The sequence below is a fragment of the Aquarana catesbeiana genome, linkage group LG08 (assembly GCF_042186555.1).
Source record: "Aquarana catesbeiana isolate 2022-GZ linkage group LG08, ASM4218655v1, whole genome shotgun sequence".
NCBI classification, from domain to species: Eukaryota; Metazoa; Chordata; class Amphibia; order Anura; family Ranidae; genus Aquarana; species Aquarana catesbeiana.
In genome coordinates this window covers 153,833,895-153,858,012 of record NC_133331.1, presented here as the reverse complement: position 1 = coordinate 153,858,012, position 24,118 = coordinate 153,833,895, and the positions used below count along the sequence as shown (strand labels likewise).

The 24,118-nt window shown below is 42.9% G+C and overlaps 1 protein-coding gene across 1 annotated transcript in view; it reads right to left on the bottom strand.

Annotated features, from left to right (window-relative positions):
* ADAMTS14 (ADAM metallopeptidase with thrombospondin type 1 motif 14) overlaps positions 1–24,118 on the bottom strand; it is a 351,673-nt gene that overhangs the window by 169,999 nt on the left and 157,556 nt on the right. The window contains exon 7 of the mRNA XM_073596577.1: positions 17,051–17,156. Coding sequence (XP_073452678.1) covers positions 17,051–17,156 — 106 coding nt within the window. The remainder of the gene's footprint in view (positions 1–17,050; positions 17,157–24,118) is intronic.

The following is a 24,118-nucleotide window of genomic DNA, read 5'->3' as shown; positions in this document are numbered from 1 at the left end:
ATAAACTAAAAGCTGTGTAAATTCCAGAAAATGTACCCTAGTTTGTAGGCGCTATAACTTTTGCGCAAACCAATAAATATACGCTTATTGACATTTTTTTTACCAAAGACATGTGGCCGAATACATTTTGGCCTAAATGTATGACTAAAATTGATTTTAATGGATTTTTTTTATAACAAAAAGTAGAACATATCATTTTTTTTCAAAATTTTCGGTCTTTTTCCGTTTATAGCGCAAAAAATAAAAGCGGCAGAGGTGATCAAATACCATCAAAAGAAAGCTCTATTTGTGGGAAGAAAAGGACGCAAATTTCGTTTGGGTACAGCATTGCATGACCGCGCAATTAGCAGTTAAAGCGACGCAGTGCCAAATTGTAAAAAGTGCTCTGGTCAGGAAGGGGGTAAATCCTTCCGGGGCTGAAGTGGTTAAGAAGAGTTAGATCAGGGGTTCCCAACCAGTGGTCTGCGGAGCCCTCTGATGTGGCCCGTTACCTCCTTCTCTGGGATGGCGGGTTGGCAAGCTCATATCTTGCTAACCCACCATTCCAGAGCACCAGTGTTTTAAATCAAACCGGCGGTAGTGGAAGCAAGCGCCTGCGGAGCAGAGCCGCATAAGCCGATGCTTCCTGTATAGATCCAACTCCTGTCACAGACAGAGTGATATTTAATGCACTCTCACTGGGACAGCAACAACTGGAGATACCTGCAGTGGCTACTGGGCTGCTTTCAAACTGATCCGCAGGTGCACGGAGTACCTGCACTGAGCCATAGACTTCAGTTATTACCTGCAGGTTTGGTGAGCTTTCAGAAAGTGCACCAGTACCTGCACTGAGCCATAGACTTCAGTTATTACCTGCAGGTTTGGTGAGCTTTCAGAAAGTGCACCACACCTGCATGATATAATAGAAATCTGTGGCAAAGTGAAGCTAACCAGCAGGAAAGCAACAAGTGCACTGCACTGTACCCACAGTGTGGGTTAACCACAGCACATCAGTGTAAAAGCAGCCTTAGGCCACTTTCACATGATATGTCCGACCCAATCGGACCCGCTATTCATCTCTATGGAGCAGCAGATGTAAATAGAGTGTCCGTTTACACCCACCTACCTCCAATCCTATCCACTAAAAAAACAGAAGGGGATTCGTCCCCTTCCATCTGAGCGGATCGGATCAGAGGGCCCATAGAGTAGAGTGGGCTGTGTCTGTGTCCACTCTGAATATGCAGAGTGAACACGGGCTTACTCCACTCAGTGTGGCCTGGGACCGATTACCAAGTTGCTTAAGTGGCCCTCACTCTTCAAAAGGTTGGGCACCCTTGAGTTAGATCCTCTGTCAAGTTGTTTTTGTTTTTTTTTTGGGCTATTTGGATCTCCATTTAGGGGATTCCCCCACTTCCTGTCCTAGTGAAAAATGCTCACTGGGTCAAGTGAGGGGCTACCTTTCCTACAGAAACACAGAAAGCAATCAAATAACTAAAAAACAGCAGGGAAGAGTTAGCACCTCTAAAAGGTTTTAATTGCTTTTTCGTGTCCACATTGGGAGATATTTCTTAATTTCCTGTCCTGCTAACTGGGGGCTCCTTAACCTATCTAAAACTATTCAAAGAAATTGTTGTAGTGGGAATTTAAGAAAACTAGGTTTATCTTCACTCTGGAAGAAAAGCGTGCCACATGATAATCCCATCAAGCATTCTTAAAGCATACATTACCAAGCATAATAATGAAATAATTATTGTGCTTTAGGTAATATATATTTAAGAATGCTCTTTCACATAAGTGCGTACACAAGCTATGTGGAGGAAGAATTAAATGATGTTCCAGATTTTAACAATTGCTAGGGCATAGAAAACCCCTACCCTTAACTCTAAGATAGTAAAATACAGGGTGACTGATATTTTATTAATGAGAAACTCGCTGCCCTTTTCTATCTATCTGACATTAGTGAGATGTTGTACCCCCTGGGATCTCTTTACTTGTATCTTTACCTTCTCTTTCTGTTCTTTTACTTTTATTTCTTTTCTTTTCTATTCAATGCATTTACCATCTTTACCTCTCTTCTGATTTTCTATTCCCTCTGTTCCCCCGTTTTTCTTTATTGTGCAATCGCGATGTGGTATTTACTCTCCACAACTACTGTATACCCACAGGGAATACAGTTCTCTTCGTTTCTACTTGTATCACTTACTGACTTTACTCCATGGAATTTTTTTTGACTATGTACCTTGGTTTTTCGCTTTCTTGTTTATTGACTGGCACATGTGACGTGTTCAATTAATATGTGCAAACCCCCATGTTTACTGTATCTATGCCTATATCCTTGTTGCGGTACTTTGTGGTCACCTTCTTTTCAATAAAACATTTGTAAAAGAATTAGGCTCCAGACTTCTGTACTATACATATATATATATATGTAGCGCTGGTAGATTTACAATCTACCGCAGATTAGGTAAATCTAGTAAATTGTGTGTTAGGAAGGTTAAAAATTTGCCTCTGTTCTAGCTTGGCTGACGTTGTGTGTACTTCCGTGCTGACCGGTGGGTGTCGCTGTTACCATTAGTCAGTGTTGGAAGGGCAATGTGTCGAAGTGTATAGATGCTCCTCTGTCTCGGAGGCAAGCTCGGTGGAGGTGGTCCTCCGAGTTGCATTGCGTTTTGCAGCCACCTGCTGGCCCTCCTGGCCGACAGGTATGCGTTAAGGAGCTACCTCGTGGTCCTCCGATCGGGAGGCCCACGATGCTACGGCGCAGGGGTGGGTCCAGAGGCTTGTCTGGGGCCTACCACCGCGGCCGAGGAATGGTCCTGAGCATGTCGGTCCTGTGTGACGAAGCTGGACGGCCGAGGAGATCCCAGGGGAGGACCCGTCTTGGAGAGATCACGCAGCATGCTGGTCTATAGAGGGGCCTGGTGACTCGGCTGGAGGACGTATCCAAAAGAAGTAACCATACAGCATAGTGTTGCCGGTTCGGCTTAAAGGTTCAGGCACTGTGACTGAGTGTTCACTGCAGAAGATACACCTGTGGCAGAGGATCATGCAGATTTACCCCCCCAAATAAGTCTGTGGCAGAGACTTTAGATTCGTGCTGCGTACTGGCTGCTAGACCGGTGAGAGAGGCCTATCCAGACGAGCAAAGAATGTGTCCCATGAGGGGGAACGCATTCCACATAATAATCTGAATTCTATCGGGACATTTGTCGCTAAGATTTTGCAAGAAGATATTTGAGTTTCTCCTGAGAGTTTCCTTTTTCGTCTCTTTCCTGCTACTTCCTAAAGTTTGACTGTTTAATAAAGCATTGACTACGTACTCCAGTGTTGGTGCGTGTGTCGCCTAGCAGTAAACTCAACGGAACCCCTAGACCCGGTGCCAGTGAAACAGAGGGAAGCAAAGTGAAGGTAACAGACCCGCTTACACCAGCAGCTCCACCGTGAGTTAGTGCTACATATATATATATATACACTATATACTATATCTGGAACCACAAAATAGTGTTGCAGAGAGAGAATGAACTGCACTTTATGTGGATATGGCAGAAGCATGTTTCAGCCTGTTAACCTGGAAAAGCAAGAGAGAAAACTCCATATGAGCTATAGAATAGAGGAAGGTCTGACATAAAATATATTAAAACCTTTGGAAGCATAGTATACATATATGTCCCAAAAAAAAGCATACAAAATTGGAACCTTGTGCTAAGGAAGGTATATTTGTTGGCCAAAGTGAGTCTCAAAAGTGTTACAAAATTCTGCATCCAGACACCAATAAGGTAACAATCAGAAATGCAATTACGAAAAACCTTTGTATTAAAAACCCCATAATGGTCTGAACCAGTGGAGGCCAGTCATTAAGGGGTGCAGCCCCCCCCCCCCCCCAAAGTTTGCCAAAGAAGAAAGCTACTGTAACATGTTAAAATTTAGTTAAATATATATCACAAATTAATAACAAAATTAAATAATTTAGTCGTACTATTCCACTGTTAGTCATATTAGCATTTCTTAAGAAAATAAAAACTGTATTTCATTCATATATGTGTGTGGGGTGCCAGACTAATGGTTGTCTATTAGGTCCGTAAACTTTTGAAAAGCATGCGATTTGAGGCTGTGCTCTAATTGACTAGTTTCAGATTGTCCTCGAGGCACAGAGCACTGTGCCCCGAACCCGCCCACTTTTGATTTTAGAAAATCAATATTGCTTTTATATTGGTCTCATGTATTTGGACCGTTCTCAATGAGTCTCATTCCCACTCAGCAGGTTGTCATTTGACTGACCGGTACAGATCAATGTGGAAGCAAGCAAAATATCTCATAATGAAAGAAAACTTGATTTTATCTTTGCAACAATACCCCTTCACAAAGCTTTTGGATGAAGAAAAAAGGAGAATAAAGGAGTTTGGACCAGATCGACCCAACTTGCAAATTCAGCAGCAGTCAAGTGATCGCGGTCAAGCTTACACTCGGTGCTTTTCCACCACTTCTTATGGGAAATTGAGTTGGCTAGCTGGATGCCATGTGAGTCATGCAGGTCATTGAGAAATTTGCAAGCCAGGAAGAAAGGATTTGTATTTTCAAATAGTGCTACTGGCCAGTGCTTAGGCAACTTCACAGTGTGTGCGTTTTTTGAATGATTACCTTGACAGTTTCATTTTTCAGTTTGTTTGCGTCCCCCCAAATTTTTTTAGCACCAGCCACCACTGGTCTGAACTAGCCTGAGCACAGCACCACCCGTACTGCTGGAAAAGGAACAAAACCTCAATGAAATTGGAACTGGTATTAGTGATTTATTTACTGCAAATTTAGAAGCAGAACTACCTGCAACAAGATAATCTGCGAGAGGCATGCCAGCTAGCGGACTATCATATATAGTTTTTTACAGCACAACAGCCTGAGCCAGTGTAATGGGGAGAAATGCAAAAGCTACCTGTTCATTGGAAGCAAATGTAGATTAAGCTTCAAATGAAGAGAATGCATCTTTCAATCAGTTCCAAACTTCAATGCAAGGCATACCAAATGAAACAGATTACCTAAAGTTGAAAGGAGAAGAACATATTCTACCCAATAATAGACAGCACAGACAAGCAGGGGGCACTTGTATACATTGCAAACATTACACATACAGATGTAGAAGCTATAATGTCACTACTAATGTGTATGTAAACCCTGGTACAGGGACTGAAATGCAATTAAAACAGTAGGTGGTGGGCGGAATGTCCTAATAGATACGGCACCTCATCCCTAAAAAATTATTATATATGGGGAGGCAGGGAAAATGGGATTATTTCGGTGCTAAAGACAAGTTAGAACACACTTATTATAAAAAAATATATTTTTATTGAAATACAATTCTAAAAAGTATACATAATTAATACATATACTGTAACCGAGTAAACTAAACAAAAGGCGCTTAACAATTATAGATATTCACAGACACCAAAGATGTTGAAAGGTAGTCGATAGTTAATTGATCCCTACTAGTTTCGCCAAAACATTGGCTTCATCAGGGGAGTAAGCAAATAATATCTCTTTTTTGGGGGGTTCCCGTGTTCAGCTTCTTTGACGGCGGGACCCAAGAATACTGTGCATCTTATTGCTGTCATTGGCCTTTGCATTTTTATGGTAAGCGCCTTCATATTTACATTTAATTTACACTTTGTTAAATTTGAGATTGCTATACAATAAGATGCCTCTCATCTAAAGCCCCATTAACCTTTTATTAATGCCACTATTATGCATTATATCTTTGTCTTAGCTCCTTTGACTACAAAATATATTTTCTGGTCCAAACATATTCAAGCACCTATCTTAATCCACTCAGCGCATTTCCTAGTGCCCTCCATGTGTCCAACTATGGTATGTAATTGAGGCTTATTAGCCTAAATGATTAATTCTTAATGAATTTTAGTCAAGCACAATAATCAATGTGTCAATTTTCAGTTTTTATAGGCACCCTTTTAGGCCCCCTGTAGCCAATTACTGGGTTGGGATTGACTACTGTCCCCTGCTGCTTGGTGGTGCCCGCTCTATGTCCTGGAGTTTGGCACAGTATGTCTTTGACATGGGGACTGGGTTGGGGGGGGGGGCTGGGGGTCTAGGTCAGACAAAACTGTGATTTCTCTGTAGCATGATCGCTCACTTGAATTATTTCATGATATTTGGGTCTTATGACTAATGTATTTTCTTTTCCCCTTTTCCAGTGTTTTTACTCTTCTGTATTATTTGCTTACTCTCCTGATGAAGCCAATGTTTTGGCGAAACTAGTAGGGATCAATTAACTATCGACTACCTTTCAACATCTTTGGTGTCGGTGAATATCTATAATTGTTAAGCGCCTTTTGTTTAGTTTACTCGGTTACAGTATATGTATTAATTATGTATACTTTTTAGAATTGTATTTCAATAAAAATATATTTTTTATAATAAGTGTGTTCTAACTTGTCTTTGGCACCAAAATAATCCCATTTTCCCTGCCTCCCCATATATAGCAATTAAAACAGTCAAGAAGTACCTAAAGTAGTTTCAAGAACCTGGGATTATCTGGAAATGCTAACCCAGAACTTAAGGCTGGGTTCACACTGGAACACGCAGCGGCTCACAGCAGGAGTCCGGTGCGTCTCCATTCACTGTTTCAGGTCCGATTTCAGACCGATTGTTGGACTGAATTCAGATCTGGAACAGACCAAAAGACGCACAGGACTCCTGTGCATATCGCACTGGAACCACTCCGGAGATGTGTGAACTGGCTCCATAGAGAGTGAAACCTGCATCCAATTCGCATAAATGTGAAAACAGCCTTATATATGTGAATTCAGATTGGGCAGGTGATCTTAGTACTCCCAAATCTACAAATGCCTCCAATTAGGCAACAGCCCAAAATCCTGGTTCAGCAAAAAGACAAATCTTAGTGGCATTATGTTTTACAGAAGCTGGAAACATCTAAAACGCTTATGCTTGTCAAGAAGTAATTTGGTGGCAGCAACTACTAGAATATCTTGGAAAACCAGTGTCTCAACCAACAATTTTATATGATGACAATCAAGAATTTGAAAAAATTGCAAATAAATGAAATAATCAATGCCAGAACCAAACACATTAATGCCGGACACCATTACCTCCAATGCATTGTGGAACAAAATGTGATTGTACTTGAATACTGTGAAATTGATAGGATGATAATAGATACTATCACAAATCCCCTACCAAACCTACCAAACCAAAAGTTTACAGAACTCCAAAAGAAGATGGAATTATTTGAGAAGTAGCTGTTGACTGGGGTGTTAGCACGCTGTTTATACAAAAATAGGTGCAGCAACAATTCTCATATATTATATTGTAATCATAAGTTCTGTCACTGGGCAGTAGTGTTGTAGTGTTCTGCAGCAGCTTTTCAACCGTTTGAAGTGCAGAGACCTGCACATACACATTTCCTTGTCATTGCTGAATCTTTGCCATTCAGCCATGACAAAAAGGCTAATGAAGGTATGTGCAAACATCTCTACCTGCAGTTCATACCTACAGCAGCCTGACTCCTTTCCCCCTGTGAAGTCTATTTAGGTGTATTTATTAACTGTTAACTTATTTTATGAATTACTCATGGCATTTATGCAGTCATGAACTAAAACGCCTACTGAATTGAAGGCTAGACTGGTTACTGTAGGGTTAATTATGTTTTTCACTTGTGCCTTATGCAGGAACTGTGAACTGAAGCAAAGCATTACTTGTTCCATGAACAGCTGGCCCTATTTTTCTTAGACATCTGACTTCTAGCATGCACATTTTTTTCTTTTTTTCATATGTTTGTTTTATAGAGGTCTTAGATAACTAAACAGGGAACAGACTGTTTGTAACAAACTCTGTAAAGTGGCTTACAAAAGTTCGGGGTAAAAATCAGATAATAAAATATGCATTTTTAGATCTGGACAATAAATATATTGGCGATGCTATTGATTGAGAACACTTCTTAATATATAGTATGAGATGGGTGGCTGCAATTTTTGATGCCTAGGCAATCATTATTGTTTATGGCAAAGTACACCTCAATTTGGTGAGTATAGAGTAGGGGTGCCTACCCAGTGACCCGGGGCCAACCGCGGACCCCTCTGATGTGGCCAGTGACCTCCTGCTGGGATGGCGGGTCGGCAAGCCCAGAACGCAAGTTCCTGACCTGCCATCCCAGAGCATCAGTGTTGTGAATGAAGACAGCAGTAGAGGAAGCGAGTGGCTGCGGAGCAGAGCCGCATAAGTCGATGCTTCCTGGATAGCGCCGGCTCATGTAACAGGCAGAGTGATACCAAATGTACCCTGCCTGGGACAGCAACAGCTGAAAGGAAGACTGTTATTAAAGGTAAGTTTATTACTAATTCACAGTGTATATATAGGCACATCTCTTCTGCAGTGGTTACTGGGCTGCTTTCAAACTGAGCGCTGCACCTGCGGGTTACCTGCACTAATCCATAGGCTTCTGTCATTACCTGTGGGTTTGGTGCGCTGTCTGAAAGTGCACCACATCTGCAAGATATAATAGAAGTCTATGGCAAAGTGCAGCTCACCCACAGGAAAGCCACAGGTGCACTGCACTACGCTGCGGTGTGGGTAAACTGAAGCACATCAGTGTGGAAGCAGCCTTAGGTCCCTTTCACACAGTCAGTCTGACCCAATCGGACTCTCCATTCATCTCTAAGAAGCGGTAGATGTAAACGGACTTGTGTAGAGTGGGCTCTATAGAGTAGAGCAGTCTGTGTCCATGTCTGCTCTGCTTATGTAGAGGGGATATGGACCTGCCATCCGCCCACTCTGCATATTGTGGCCCACGGCCGGTTACCAAGTCGCTTAGGTTGCCCTCGCTCTTCAAAAGGTTGGGCACCCCTGCTATAGAGCTTATGATCCTTTCACTTGTACAGTGCAGAGAATTGTAAATGTAGCTATTAAAACATTGCTGGTTATACCAAGAGCATTATTTGAGTAAGTTTGGATCATTTCCTTTTCATACAAATTTTTATGTATTTTGGAAGTCTCAAATATTCAAACTGAGCAAACACTGTACATAGTATATTTTGCTAACTGGCTTATAAATGTACTGGATGAAGTACGGGAATATGAGGTCATTACCAGCTGTCACTGTGGACTGCTAAATTTGAACTTGAGGTATACTTCCAGTCAAAAAGTATTTTAGTTTTGTGTAGAGTGAGGAAGGGTTAGAACCTCTGTCAGTTTTTACTCCATAGACCCACTAGGGAGAATTCCCCTCATTTCCTCTCCCAGTGGCAATGCAGGATAGGAAGGGGGGGACATCTCCAGGAGGGACACAGCAAAATAACCAACTGATGGAGAGTTATCAGCGTTTTATTGCTATCTTTTTTATATTTTGGAGATTCTCCCTTACTTCCTTTCAGGGTGAAATGTTATGAGGGAAAATCTCCCCAGCACAGCATCAGACAGCAATAAAATCTGACAGAGATTCCAGCACCAAACCCCTTACACTGTATATTTCCACAGCAAAAGATTAGAAGCAGCTTCTAAATTACCATTTCACTATTCATCTGAACGTTATAAGGCAAACTTTTACTAGAGCCCTTGAAATCATTTTAAAGATTTAGGGAATCCCTACTGAAAATGATTATATCTGCAACTTTAAAGTGATTATCAAGCTGACCAAATAAATAAAAAAATAAGAAGAAAAGTATGTACATGTAAAATATTTTACTCCCACAGCATATCACTTTTAAATAAAAAATAATAATGGAGATTAAGGGCCAGTTCATACTAGAACACTGTGCAGAAAACCCTCGCTAAAAACGCATTGCAGTTGTGATCTGCAACGGTTGTCAATATTTAGTTAACGACACCCTAAATGCAGGTTGCAAAGGCAGCGTGTTTGCCCACACTGGATAGCATGGCACAGAGGTACTATGTGATGCGGCTACATTACATTGGAGTTCAATGGAAAAGGGCCCCTTATATTGAAGAACAGTGGAAAAGTTCCTCCTTAAATTGTTGGTCATTATAGTTCCCCCTTGCATGGGTGGTCAGTGCAGAAGTTACTCCTTATATTGGAGGACATTGGAAAATTCTGCCCCTAACGCTGGTGGGTGTAGATGCAGCTGGTTAAGAAACCCCTAACATCCTATAGAGCAGGGGTCTCCAAACTTTCTAAACGAAGGGCCAATCAGGGGCGTCGGGAGGGGGTGCCTAGGGGGGGCTGAAGCCCCGAATTGGTCCCCGAAAAGCCCCGAGTGTCAAGAAGGCACCGTTCAATTGTTAGCCCCGAGCGCCGCCGGCCGCTGACGAGTGGGGACCGATCTGATTCGCAGAGTGCGGCCGAGTGTGGCTGAATGACATACAGATCCCGCCTTCTGGAGCTATGATGGACGTCACACTGGTCCAATGCTGGGACTGCGGGACGTGTGACGTCCATCATAGGCGCTGCAGGCTCCAGAAGGCGGGAATTACAATCTGCCGCGCCACATCACTGAGATCCCCACTCGGCGCTGAGATAGATCAGGGCAGTGGAGGAGCCATCTGGCGAGACGTGCCAGTGACTGCACCGATGATTGTAGAAGAGGGGATGAGGATAACCTGAAGAGGAGCCCGGTGCTGGGATGTGTTGGTGACCTGAGCTGTGCTGGGGGCGGACGGCAGAGTGAAGAGCTCCGGATCTCGGTGTGTCTGATCATGGGCACCGGAGTGTGCAGCAGGAGGCAGAAGAGTCTTCTCCATACCGCCTTGTGCCTGCTGGCCGTGCTGGGACTGGGAGGCAGGCTCTACTTTGTATAACTTACTACGTGCAGGACAAAGCCCGGAGCTCTAAGGTCCAGGCGATGAAATTCAAGCAGTCTCCTCTTCTCTGGCTGCCTGCTGTGCCACATGATGCGTGGGCTGCACACCGCACACTACGGCTAAAATGAACTGCAGGACACCTGGACACATGAAGTCTGTCTCCTGGTCAGGTAAGTGAGGTCAGTGTATGTATGTCACGGTATGTTAGGTAGGTCAGTGTATGTTAGGTAGGTAAGTGTATGTTAGGTAGGTGTATGTATGTATGTCAGGTCAGTGTATGTTAGGTAGGTCAGTGTATGTTAGGTAGGTGTATGTATGTATGTATGTCAGGTCAGTGTATGTTAGGTAGGTCAGTGTATGTTAGGTAGGTGTATGTATGTATGTATGTATGTCAGGTCAGTGTATGTTAGGTAGGTAGGTGTATGTCATGTCAGGTCAGTGTATGTTAGGTAGGTAGGTGTATGTCATGTCAGGTCAGTGTAAGGTAGGTGTATGTATGTCATGTCAGGTCAGTGTATGTTAGGTAGGTGTATGTATGTCAGGTAGGTGTATGTAGGTCAGTGTATGTTAGGTAGGTGTATGTATGTCAGGTCAGTGTATGTTAGGTAAGTGTATGTATGTCAGGTCAGTGTATGTTAGGTAGGTGTATGTATGTCAGGTAGGTGTATGTAGGTCAGTGTATGTTAGGTAGGTGTATGTCAGGTCAGTGTATGTTAGGTAGGTCAGTGTGTCAGGTAGCTGAGATTAGTGGTCAAAATTGATGGGCACTGCTAAGCCCCAGGCAGCAACCAGCAAGTAAGCTTACCCCCTCTCACACAACCGCAGCGCTCAGCCAAAAAACCCCGTGCCATGACCACTCTCGACCCCCCCATCGGTGCCAGCATCGGACTTCGGGCTGAGGCCCCTGGTCTTTTTGCCACCTAGCAACGCCCCTGGGGCCAATGTACTGTCCTTCAGACTTTACAAGGGCCGGACACTGACCAGTCGGAGTAGAAAAGGTTCCGATGTCAGTGGGAAAAAATAATGCCCCATTGTTTGTGTCAGTTAGAGCAATTGCATCCCATTATTGGTGTCATTGGGAGGAATTGTGCCCCCTTCATTGGTGTCATTGGGAGGAATTGTGCCCCCTTCATTGGTGTCATTGTAGGGAATTATGCCTCATTGTTGGTATCAGTGGATGAAATAGTGCCCCAAGGGCTGGATAAAAGCAAGCAAGAGGCCGCATCTGGACCCCGGCCCACAGTTTGGAGACCACTGCTATAGAGGAACCCTAGGGATCTATGGAAACATGATGGAGAAAAGCCATCATAAGGTAAATGGATCATCATGAAAACTTACTGATCTATACCATCCCTGCTCTCCACAAAGACAAACAATAGTATTTGAAGCAAGCAGAAGACTTCAATTTGTTGTTATTTATGAGAACACCCAAAATATTCTAGTACAGGGTTCTATACATTTCATTGCTGTGTTGAATATAGCTTGGGAAGCCGGTTATTGTATCTGAGGTGCTGTGTAGTGAAGTAAAGTGAGACTGTATTCACAGCAAACATTTAAACATGTACAGGGTAATTATGAAGAGAGCACCCTTGCTGATGTATGCATGCATTAACTTTAACATTGTGGTGAGCTGCCAAAAATAGTAGTTCTGTATTTTGTGTGTTGCATTTAGGAAGCCTATTCCACTTGAATAGGCTCATAAGCCATATTCTCACTATTTTTAGCAATGTGGCACACTGCAATGCAGAGCCAGGGCCACTGATAAGAGGGGACCACCGGTCCTCCTGTACCGGGCCCGCGCTTCTTCAGTTCAACAAGGGGCCCGTGCAGCTGAGAAGCGTCTCTCTCCCTCTGCATTTCTGCTACATTTGCAGCCGATCCACAGTCTCCTGTCATACTCTGGACAGCACGGCTCAGTGCTCTAATGTTAACTCTGCTTCCTGCACCTTCTACTTACCTTGGTAAATTTGTGTCTCATCCACCCCTTACAGATTCTTGTCCTGCTCATTCTCCCTGTCATATATCGCCCCTCATCCTTGTAATCTCGCTCTTATCTTTCTCCCTTCTCAGTTGATTGTGCCCAGGTCAGTCTCCATGCAGTCACTCCTGTACTATCACAGTCCATCCCTTTCCTCCAACTTCCCAGCCTGTATATTCCTTTCTGCTCACCCCCCTCCAACTCTTCCTCCCTGACACAGTCACAGCCATAGATGTGGTTTATCTTATCTTATCCAGCGGGGCTCAGTGTTTATGTAGCTCCTCCCCCTTAGTCTGGTCCACCCCCCACCCCTCCAGTTCACTGCCACAAATCCTATTACCCTATCCAATGTAACTTCTCCCCTCTACACTGTCATCACCCATAATACACTCAGTTCCCCCTACAAATCCATGTATCACTGCTCAGCCACCACTATTTTAAGACCCCTTTCACACTAAGGCAGTTTTCAGGTGTTTTAGCGCTAGAAATAGCGACTGTAAAGTGCCTGAAAACTGCCTCCCATTCCGCCCGAATGTGAAATCCTGAGTGCTTTCACACTGGGGCAGTGCGCTTGCAGGACATTAAAAAAAGTCCCGCAAGCAGCATCTTTGGAATTTGCAATTGCGCCTGAAAAGTGCTTCGGAAGCACCGCAACATGGGCGTTTTTAACCTTCTTCTGCTGCTAGCGGGGGTTAAAAGTGCCCCACTAGTGGCCAAAAAGCACCACTTAAACAGCGGTAAACTGCTGCTAAAACTAGCGGCTCTTTACTGCTAACGTTCGGGCAGCCCCAGTGTGAAAGGGGTCTAACCCTTTACTGACTGATCTGGTTAATGTGTCCCATTTCTACTACATATAGCTTAGAGCTTTCCTTATATGATTCTTAACCACTTCCCGCCCGGCCTATAGCAGAATGACAGCCAGGCGGTGGTTTCGTTAACCTGAGTGGGCGTCATATGAAGTCCAGTAGGATAACCCCCTAGAGCGCATGCAGCACGATGATTGGGGATGGCGCATGTCCCTTGGACATAGCCTGTTCCCAACCATGTGAACGGTTGTGTTCAATCACAGCCGGTCACTTCAGAGTAGTTGAGGAGCCTGATGCGCACCCCCCTGGATGTGCACACCGCGGTGATTTCTATGCAGATCAATTTATTGCCTCCAACCCCAATTTGTCCTACGCCCGTATGTTCCATTGGTGACGTCTCACACTAGACGAATTTAAACATGCTGATATATACGCTATGACATGATTATGCGTTTTCTACACTTTAACGACAATTCACAGTGCCCTCACTGAGATCACCCCAACCTTGACAAATTATACAAAATACGCCCCCTAATAAATTATTTTTTCCAGCAATTTGCTGAAGTGTTTATCCCAGACCAGCAAGATAAGCAGTATATCCTAAGAAAGAGAGCCAGGTACGAGTTAAAATTGAATAAACTGTGTGATCGAGCCACTGGATACATGTACACCTTTCAAATTTGTGAAGGCAAAGACTCCCGGCTCCAGCCCCGTGAGTGCCCCACATATATTGGAACCAGTGGGAAAATTGTTTGGGACTCGGAGCTGACATATCCCCTGTTCAAAAAAGGATACCATTTATATGTGGAAAATTATTATAATAGCTTGCTCCTTTTTCGTCACTTTTACAGTAAACAAACCCTGGCCTGCGGTACCTTCAAAAAAAGGTGCAGTTCTACTTTAGTACACAGGGGTCTCACATGTGTGAGGGGCTTCAGAATTGCGTTCTGAGTAGAGAAAATCCGTTTTTGGTTTTCTGTGTTCCCAGAACAGGGTCTGTTGTCCGGAGGCTTCAAAGAGATTTGGGTGGGAGAAGCCTCTACCCCTGTCCCCCTGGCCCTAAGCTTGATGGTCCTTCCTGCTGCCTGGACCAATACTTTGGCTGTGCTGACCATATTGTTGCCTGTAATGACCCAGGACTTTATGGACCATGTTTCTTCCTGCTGCCTGGACCAATACTTTGGCTGTGTTGACCATATCTCTGCCTGCTGCCTCTACTGACTATGGACAGTAATTCTGCCTGGACATCTCTGCCTGCTACCTGGACCAATGCTTTGGCTGTGCTGACAGTATCTCTGTCTCTACTAACTATGGACAGTATTCCTGCCTGCTGCCTGGACAATTGCTTTTGTTGTCGCTGACCAAATCCCCGCCTGCTGCCTGCTGCCTGGACCAATGCTCTCCTCTGTGGACTGCTGCACTACTAAAACCACAGGTAATCTTTTGGGCAAAAATGAACCATTCAAAAGACTCATTATGCCTCATAGATTATACATTGGGGTGTTTGCTTTCCAAAATGGGGTAATTTTGTGGGCAATTTCATTGTCCTGGTGCTCCAAATGTGTTATAGGTGGTTGAGAAATGAGTTGTTTAATTTATGCTCGTAGAATGCCAGAAGGTGCTACTTCAACGTTGGGCCTCTCTATGTGGCCAGGCTATGTAAAAATCTCACATATGTGGTATTGCTATACTCAGGAAGAGTAGCAGAAGGTATTTTGGGGTGTCATTTTTGCTAGGTTCATGCTATGTGTTAGAAATATCTTATAAATGGACAACTTTGTGTAAAAAAATCAATTTTCATTATTTTTTCCACATTTTCCAAAAATTTCTGGAAAAAAAATGAACTGTTCAAAAGACTCATTATGCCTCATAGATTATACGCTGAGGTGTTTGCTTTCCAAACAAACACCTCAAACATGGGGTCATTTTGTGGGCAATTCCATTGTCCTGGCGCTCCAGGGCCTTCAAAAGTGTAATAGGTGGTTGAGAAATGAGATGTGTAATTTATGCTCGTAGAATGCCTGAAGATGCTACTTCAATGCTGGGCCTGTGTATGTGACCAGGCTGTGTAAAAGTCTCACACATGAAGTACCGCCATACTCAGGACCACTTTGTGTTGGTCTATCACATAAAATACCAATAAAATACATTTACTTTTTTGGTTGTAAGATGACAAAATGTGGAAAATTTCAAGGGGTATGAATACTTTTTCAAGGCACTGTATCTCTGGTTGTCTAAGGACTGGTTGTTCTGGGTCACAATGGGCTGGATTGTCCTGGGTCTATGCCATTTTGCTCCACCTTGCACGCTACAGGCAATTTAGACAATGCTTGCCCTATTTTAACCTTTGCCATGGAAGATAAGAGTGGATAGGAGTGTCAAGAGGTTTTAGAACACTGAAACATGCAATCAGCTCTGTAGAAGAAGCTCAAATGCTGCTCATACACCAAAAGTTGGGCATGTACCTATTTTAAATTTAAAACTGACATGATGTGTGGGGCACGCACTGCAACAAGACATACAATATAAAGGTATTGTAGTCACTAGGGCACTATATATGTGCATTGAAGTTACAATGAGAATGAATGGCAACGCACTGCAACAAACATACTCTATACTACTTTTACCTTTCTTACCCTTCCTTATCCTCCTGATGAACAAATCTCTGCTGCTTAGAAGATGCCAACATTTTATTCTCCTACTACTGAGTTTAAGGGTTTGAACACCAGTTCTAATCACATTTTTGTTTGGCCACAGCAACTTTAGTGACTGAAGCATGAAAGCGCCAACATTCTGCCAATATACACAGATGATTATTTTTTAAAAATACTTCAATGGTGACCTACTCTAATAATACCTTCTTTGGTGTAGGAAGCAGATGCTGTCAATCAGCATGATTGTTTGCTCAATTTTGAAGTCTCATGTGGTTAAGAGTGAGTACATTCTGAATCATAGTGTATACAACAAAGAAGAAAAGTTAGCAGAAACTAATAAAAAAAACCTTGGAATTAAAAATGCTTACAAAACTTTAAACAATCCCATTCCAAATATATATACCTCATTGTAGGCTCCAGGTGGCCAGAGTAATGCAGTTCATATGAAGTCATCATAAGATCTTTGATCTCCAGATGTGCGGATACAACAGATAACTTCAGTCATTTGTAAGTGGCTGACAATCAGTTAACCTTTTTTAAAACTTACCCAATTTTGTCACTGTGTACAGTGCTTTAATGTCTAAAATCACTCATACATGATCAGACTATCCTCCAGCATTAGTGGAACATTGGTCTTCTAGCATGCACATAAACATAAATGCTTGGCTTAATTGGTAATTGCTTTTTTTTTTTCGTCAGTGGAATTGAATGGATGAGCTGTGCCCCAGAAGCTTGCCATCTCAGATTGATGTTTTATTAAAGATTGTTGCTGATTGTATTGGTATTATACCTGTATTCACTTTGAACTTATATTTGTTAAACACGCAAAAATAAAAAAATACAAAAACACTTACACATGACCTGTTTCATGGGCAACCACAAATGCAGAAGAAAAACCATCCTCATGATTTAGAGTACAACTACGTAGGGGGTGGCACATTCCTGTGACAGGAGCATAACCTGCCAGAAAAAAAATAAGGACAACAGTTAGCCAAATGTTTTTGAGTATGTGTTGTAGATTGATATGGTTATCTTTAACAGTGCTTTTACATACACTAAACCTACTGTAACAAGATCTAATTGAAGCAGTATGTGAATGCAAAAAACTGCAGCTGAAGCATCTTTACTTTGCTTTTTCAAATTTTCTGTTTGAAAGCAAAATAAAAACAAAGCAAAAAACATCCCTACAGTTGGGCCAAAAGAGATACTTGTCTGTGATGGTATTCTTCTTAAGGCTTAACTCCTTTAGCATAATAATCAGTATGATGACATTCTGCACAAGCCTGCATTTCTACTGACTAAAAGAATAAGTTATCTCGGACAGATCAAAGAAGTTTTCCATTAATACAGAAGTCATATAAAAGAAATATAATAACAATACAATCTTCATAATTAGGAAGAAAATGTCAGCACAAAAAAATCAAAATGCTTTTCGCTCCAATGGTTTTCCTAATACTTTGCGTTTACAGCTGTTCCTCAGAGCTCAATAGCTGCTAAGATGTTTCAGTCTTTCTCACATTTAAAAAGGCAATAATGTGAATGAAAGGTGACAAAAAATACCACTTACATACATCTAGTCCTAAATGCATGGAAAGAGGATGAAGCCTAGGGAGGTCAGGTTCTGGGAGGGCTTTATTTTTTGTTTAATGCTGACCTGAGCATTCACTATGATGCTCAGGTCAGCATAAGACTGGTATGATGTAACAGTTCAAACTCACAGGTTACCTTAAACCAGGTCCTAAAGATTCCAGAATCTCAAGGACCTAATTTGTGAGCAGAAACTTTAAGATTAGTATTTTACCACAAACAAAAAATACTTAGTCAATGGGCCAACACAATAAAAATCACCATGAAGTCCATTCCTGATTATGTCATGAAGTTAACATAATGACATGCATTAATTTACAGTAAACAGTCATGGATGCATATTCCACATAACCACAGTCCTTCACAGAAGACCCCTTAATTTTATTCTAGAACATTAACTCTTCCCCAAACTTTTTTTTATAGTTTTGAGTAGCACTCTGTAGGTTTTGATAGAAGAGATTTCCCTTAACCTTTCACTGCTGTGAGCTGAACCTTCTGGCTCCATTCTCTAAAGCACATTTCTACTAGGGAAACCACTATGGGGTTGGTATCCTAAACTGTGGTTGTCTATAGCTGCTACTACTGGATTTCTCTACAGAATTTGTCTAAAAAAAATCAGGAATTTCAGCTCACACCATTGCCCTGCTGTCAATTTAGCTCTCTCCATCTCAGTTATTCACCTCAATCAAATCCTAGTGTACTCCATTAACACAAAAAAAATGTTTTGGGTAGAGATACACTGTAAAGAAAAGCAAATAGCATGTGTGTGTACACCTACAAAATATATGTTAGACTTACCAATATTAAAATATTCACTTAAAAAGTGGAATTTGTGATGCTCTAAACCAGTGGTTCTCAACTCCGGTCCTCAGGATCCACTAACAGGCCAGGTTTTAAATATTGCCTTGGGGAGATGCAGACTAGAATACTGCAATCCCTGAGCAGCAAATTATATCACCTGTGATGTATTTCAGTTATCTTGTAAACCTGGCCTGTTAGTGGGTCCTGAGGACAGGAGTTGAGAACTACTGCTCTAAACTAATGAACATATCACTGTTCCCAAGCATTCACAAATTATTATTATTATACAGGATTTATATAGCGCCAACAGTTTGCGCAGTGCTTTACAACATGAGGGCAGACAGTACACTTACAATACAAATCAATACAGGAGGAATCAGAGGGCCCTGCTCGTTAGAGCTTACAATCTAGAAGGGAGGGTCAAGTGGAAACAAAAGGTAATAACTGTGTGTAACGAGCCCCTTGCTCGCTCGGTTCCACTCTCCCGACACTCCTCTGCAGCTATTAAATCAGATTGCAACGTCTGACGGTTCGGTCATCCAATGCTCCGGGATTAGAACTTCAGCTATGTGCCGTTCTAACCCAGTTGTGTAGCTCAGAACAAACACCAGGCAGGCTGTATGTAAGTTCAACCAGGAATCTATCTTTATTGACAAAATACAGGCTTTTATACACTCAAAGTGGAGGTGCAGACCTCCTGCTCATAGTACTCTAACAATACAGCTGTAACCTAATTAACCTAATTAACATGAGCTAATTAACTAATCCCTTTAGACAGCCTAGATGACTCAGACATGACCGTTAGGCCAGACTGGCCTAACGTAGTTCAGAAAGTCCAATCAACATTATCACAATCAACATAGACTCTTCTTCACACAATAGCAGAGTTAATTAACACAAATAACAATGGGGATCCAATGACTCTTAGATCCCATAGTAGACTTATTTACAATACACATTTTAGCAGACAATAGACAGACAGGTGTTGGAATTTACATCAGCATCTCCTAACAGTATCTGTCCCAGCATTATGAATCAGCCACTATTCCAATATGGCAAATCCAGGGTCCCCAGACATACAGCTCACAAAGAGCACCGTTCCCCCAAATGCAAGGGCCCCCGATCGATCGGCAAGAGGCTAGCATACAGTCCCCTCCAAAAGTCTCTTTCCCGGCTAGGTCTGTCACACTGTGGGGGGTGAGCTGATGGAGAAAATGAAAATACAGTTGTTAGGTGTGGGTAGGGTAGACTTCTCTGAAGAGAAGGGTTTTCAGGGATCGTCTAAAAGCTAATAGAGTAGAAGATAACCGGACAGATTGGGGTAAGGCATTCCATAGGATTGGAGAGGCTTTGGAAAAGTCCTGGAAGCGAGCATGGGAGGAGGTGACAAGGGAGCTAGAGAGCAGGAGGTTTTCAGAGGAATGAAGAGAACGAGTAGGTTGGTATTTAGAGACTAGGCTAGTGATGTAGCTGGGGGCTAAATTGTGGATGGCTTTGTAAGTAGTTTTTAGTATTTTGAATTTAATTCTTTGGCTGAGCGGAAGCCAGTGGAGGGATTGACAGAGAGGGGTAGCAGACACAGAGCGATTGGTAAGGTGAATGAGTCTGGCAGCAGCATAGACTATGTAGAGGTAAGCCAATGAGAAGAGAGTTGCAGTAGACGAGGCGAGAGATGACCAGCGAGTGAATTAAGAGCTTTGTTGTGTCATTGGTTAGAAAGGGGCATATTTTGGAGATGTTACAGGGGTTGAGGCATCAGGATTTGGACAGTGATTGGATGTGGTGTTTAAAGGAGAGTTCAGAGTCCAGGACTACACCTAGAATCTTTGCATGTGGGGATGGGCGTATAGTTGTGCCATCAATTTTGACAGAGATATCAGGGGAAGGGGCATATGGGGGAGGACAAATTATAAGTTTGGTTTTGGATAGATTAAGTTTGAGGAAGTGGTGTGACATCCAGACTGATATATCTGATAGTAAATTAGCGATACATGAGGAAACAGAGGGAGCTGAGCTCAGGGGTAGAGAAATAGATTTGGGTGTCTTCAGCGTAGAGGTGGTATTGGAAGCCATGGGAGGCTATCAGCTGACCCAGGGAGGAGGTGTAGATTGAAAATAGGAGAGGTCCAAGAACAGAACCTTGGGGGACTCCAAATGTCCTAGTATAATAATATTCACTTTAAGTTTTCAAGGTAAAGTTTTGTTTACAATATCTACTGTACAGTATATACTATCCTGCTTACTACACCTTAAAGTGATTGTAAATGATCACCTTGTAAAACAACCCATTCCGTTTAAAGTTGAAATGAGAGGCAAACATTTGTGTATAGATATTAAAAAAAAAAAAAAAAAAACATAAATACCTCTTTTCTCTTTTTTTATAAGTGATCACATTCCCTCTGTTCTCAGCTGCATAAGAACTAGGGGGAGGAGAAACAACCGCAACCTGGGGCGAAGTGTGTGGGGGGTGTTTATGAAAGGCTGTCAGGAACCATGAATCAGACGGAGACAGAAAATGCAGTTAAAATCATCTTTTAATATAATGGTAACAAATGGTACAAATAGAAAAAGTAGTCAAAACATAGCCAGGGTACGGTAGCCAAAGCGGGTAGTCAGAACAAGCCAGTAAATGAGGAAGCCAGAGATCAGCGTAGTCAGAGGCAGCAGACAGGATCAAGAGCCAGAAGGGATGTCAGCCAGGCAAGTCTTCAACAGGAACACAGAAGAGAGCCTCTTGATATGTTTGACCAAGGCACAGGAAAAATGAACCAGGCCATTAAAATAGCCAGAAGTCGCTGGCTGTAGGCTGGAGTAACGAGCAGGAATTGATCACCAGGTGAGCCACAGTGGAACTATGAGTGCTGGCAATTAACCGACAGCTGAGCAACCTGAGAGCTGAGAAGGGATGGCAATGGCAAGTGGAGTGGCATGAAGCTGCAGCAGAATTGAGCGCTTAGATACAAAGACACTGTCTATGAACAGGCCTGCAGCCCCAGAGTCGACTAGAGCCTGTGTCTCAATGGACAACTCAGACCAGGAAAGGGTAACCGGAACCAAGGGCTTATCCTTCAGGATAACTGGGGACGTAATAACGCCACCTAAGGTCTGTCCCCTACAGGACTTCAAGGTGTGGGCGTTTCCTGGAGGAGTAGGACAAGACTTAAAAAAGTGACCAGCCTGGCCACAATAAAGGCACAATCTCTCCCTCCTCCTAAAGGCCCTCTCATCTGCAGAGAGACGTGTGAAGCCCAACTGCATGAGTTCTACTTCACTGACTGACTCGGTACTAGGAGGCATGGGAGGTGAGGGAGGCTAGGGTAGGACTGCAAAGCTCAGAGCCAAATGTACAGGAGGCTTCCACAAGCGCTCCTTAAAGGAAGGTCTCTCTCGGAGTCTGGAGTCAATGAGAATGGTAAACGTGATCAACTTCTCCAGATCCGTAGTTATATCTCGGGCTGCTATCTCATCTTTGATGTTATCTGAGAGACCTTGAGAAAAAAGCAGCCATGAGGGCCTCATTGTTCCAAGCAACCTCTGCTGCCAGAGTACAGAATACAATGGCATAATCGGCAACTGTTCTTGTACTCTGATGGACATGGGGCTTTTGGTAGCAGAAGTGGAGCATGCAGGAATGTCATATACCCTTTTAAAGGAAGCCACAAACTCAGGGTAACTCAGGACAATGGGTTTTTGCATCTCCCAGAGAGGGTTTGTGCAGGCCAAGGGTCTATCAGAAAGCAAAGAAATAACGAAGCCTACTTTGCTTCTGTCTGTGGGGAACGCCTGGGGCAGCATCTCAAAGTATCTCCCAACCTGGTTGAGAAACCCTCTGCATTGAACTAGATTGCCCCTAAATCGCTGGGAAAGCAGAGCGGAACCAGACATACCTCTTATAGAGGTAATATTCGAGGCGGGTGCCTGCACAGAGACCAGAGCAGCAGCAGAGACAGCCTGCAACACAGGTTGTACTGGAACAGTGGCAGGATCCAGGTGAGCAGTGTGAATCAGGAGCATCTGTAACGCTATGGCAAACTGATCCATGCGGTGATCCTGCTCATCCAATCTGGAAAAAATATTCCCACTAGGTGGATTGCTTGCATCTTCTGAATTCATGGCCTTCACCTACTGGCAGGAACCATGAATCAGACGTAGACAGAAAATGCAGTTAAAAATCACACTTTTTAATATTATGGTAAAAAATAATACAAATAGAAAACATAGTCAAAACATAGCCAGGGTACGGTAGCCAAAGCGGGTAATCAGAACAAGCCAGTAAATCAGGAAGCCAGAGATCAGCGTAGTCAGAGGCAGCAGACAGGATCAGGAACCAGAAGGGACGTCAGCCAGGCAAATCTTCAACAGGAACACAGCAGAGAGTCTCTTGATATGTTTGACCTAGGCAAAGGCACAGGAAAAATGAACCAGGCAGTTTTAGGCCTGGTTCACACCTATGCAGGTTGCAGTTTGCATATTGCAGATGCATTTTGCGTTTTTCAGTACACGTTCAGAACCAAAAGCCAGAAAAAAGTCCCTTGCCCTTTCCATATAATGCACAGATGTGAACTACATCCATAGGAAACGATGTTAAATGGAATGTAGTGTGTTTCTGCAAGACTGAAAACACACTAAAAAATGCATAGGTGTGAACCAGGCCTAAATAGACAGAAGGGGCTGGCTGTAGGCTGGAGTAACGAGCAGGAAATGATCACCAGGTGAGCCACAGTGGAACAATGAGTGGTGGCAATTAACCGACAGCTGAGCAACCTGAGAGCTGAGAAGGGAGGGCTGAGAGCCGAGCCCTGACAAAGACTGAGGTAACAAACACTTTAAATTGTAAATTAGATTAAATTCAAATTCCTGCCTTGTACAATTATTACAAGAGTTTTCCGTTAACCAGCTGATTTACCAAGAGCATCTTCAAAAAAAGTAAGTGACAAGAAAACATACTTTGTGTCGCCATTTGCACAGAGCTTATTATGCCTGTCTTCTGTTTAAGCAGTTCTCTGAAAGTCTTATATGAAGTAATCATAAAATACTCCTGGCATTAAACCTTTCATTCCTTGCTGGCAATCACACTTAGGTAATGCTTTAAAGCAGATTGTGGGGCAGATTTTAAAAAATACCAAGCAATTCAGTTATGTATTCAATAACAAATCCTTTACATAAATTTATTCAGTACCTGACTTGGTCTGAACTCTGCCTCTTGTAATCCTTTGTACAGCAGAACAAAGAAAGGGGAGGGCCAGCTCTAAAGCTGGCCATACACTGTAAAATCTCTCTGTATGGCTAGTCATGCATATTTAGATTTCTCTCATTCAGTCCAACTGCTTTCCTCCTGTTTCTGCCCTGTGCCTTCAATTCTCAAATCGATCTGCTGAAAGCCTGCCCCCTCCACAGCCCAGCAATCCAGCGAGTGCTGGAGGGGCAGAGCTGAGAGCCAGTGATGTACAGCCACTGCTCTTTGCTCAGAGCAGAAGGTGAGAACTGAACTGAACGATCAGCGGCGTTAGATCGCTCATTTCTCAGGGTAGAGC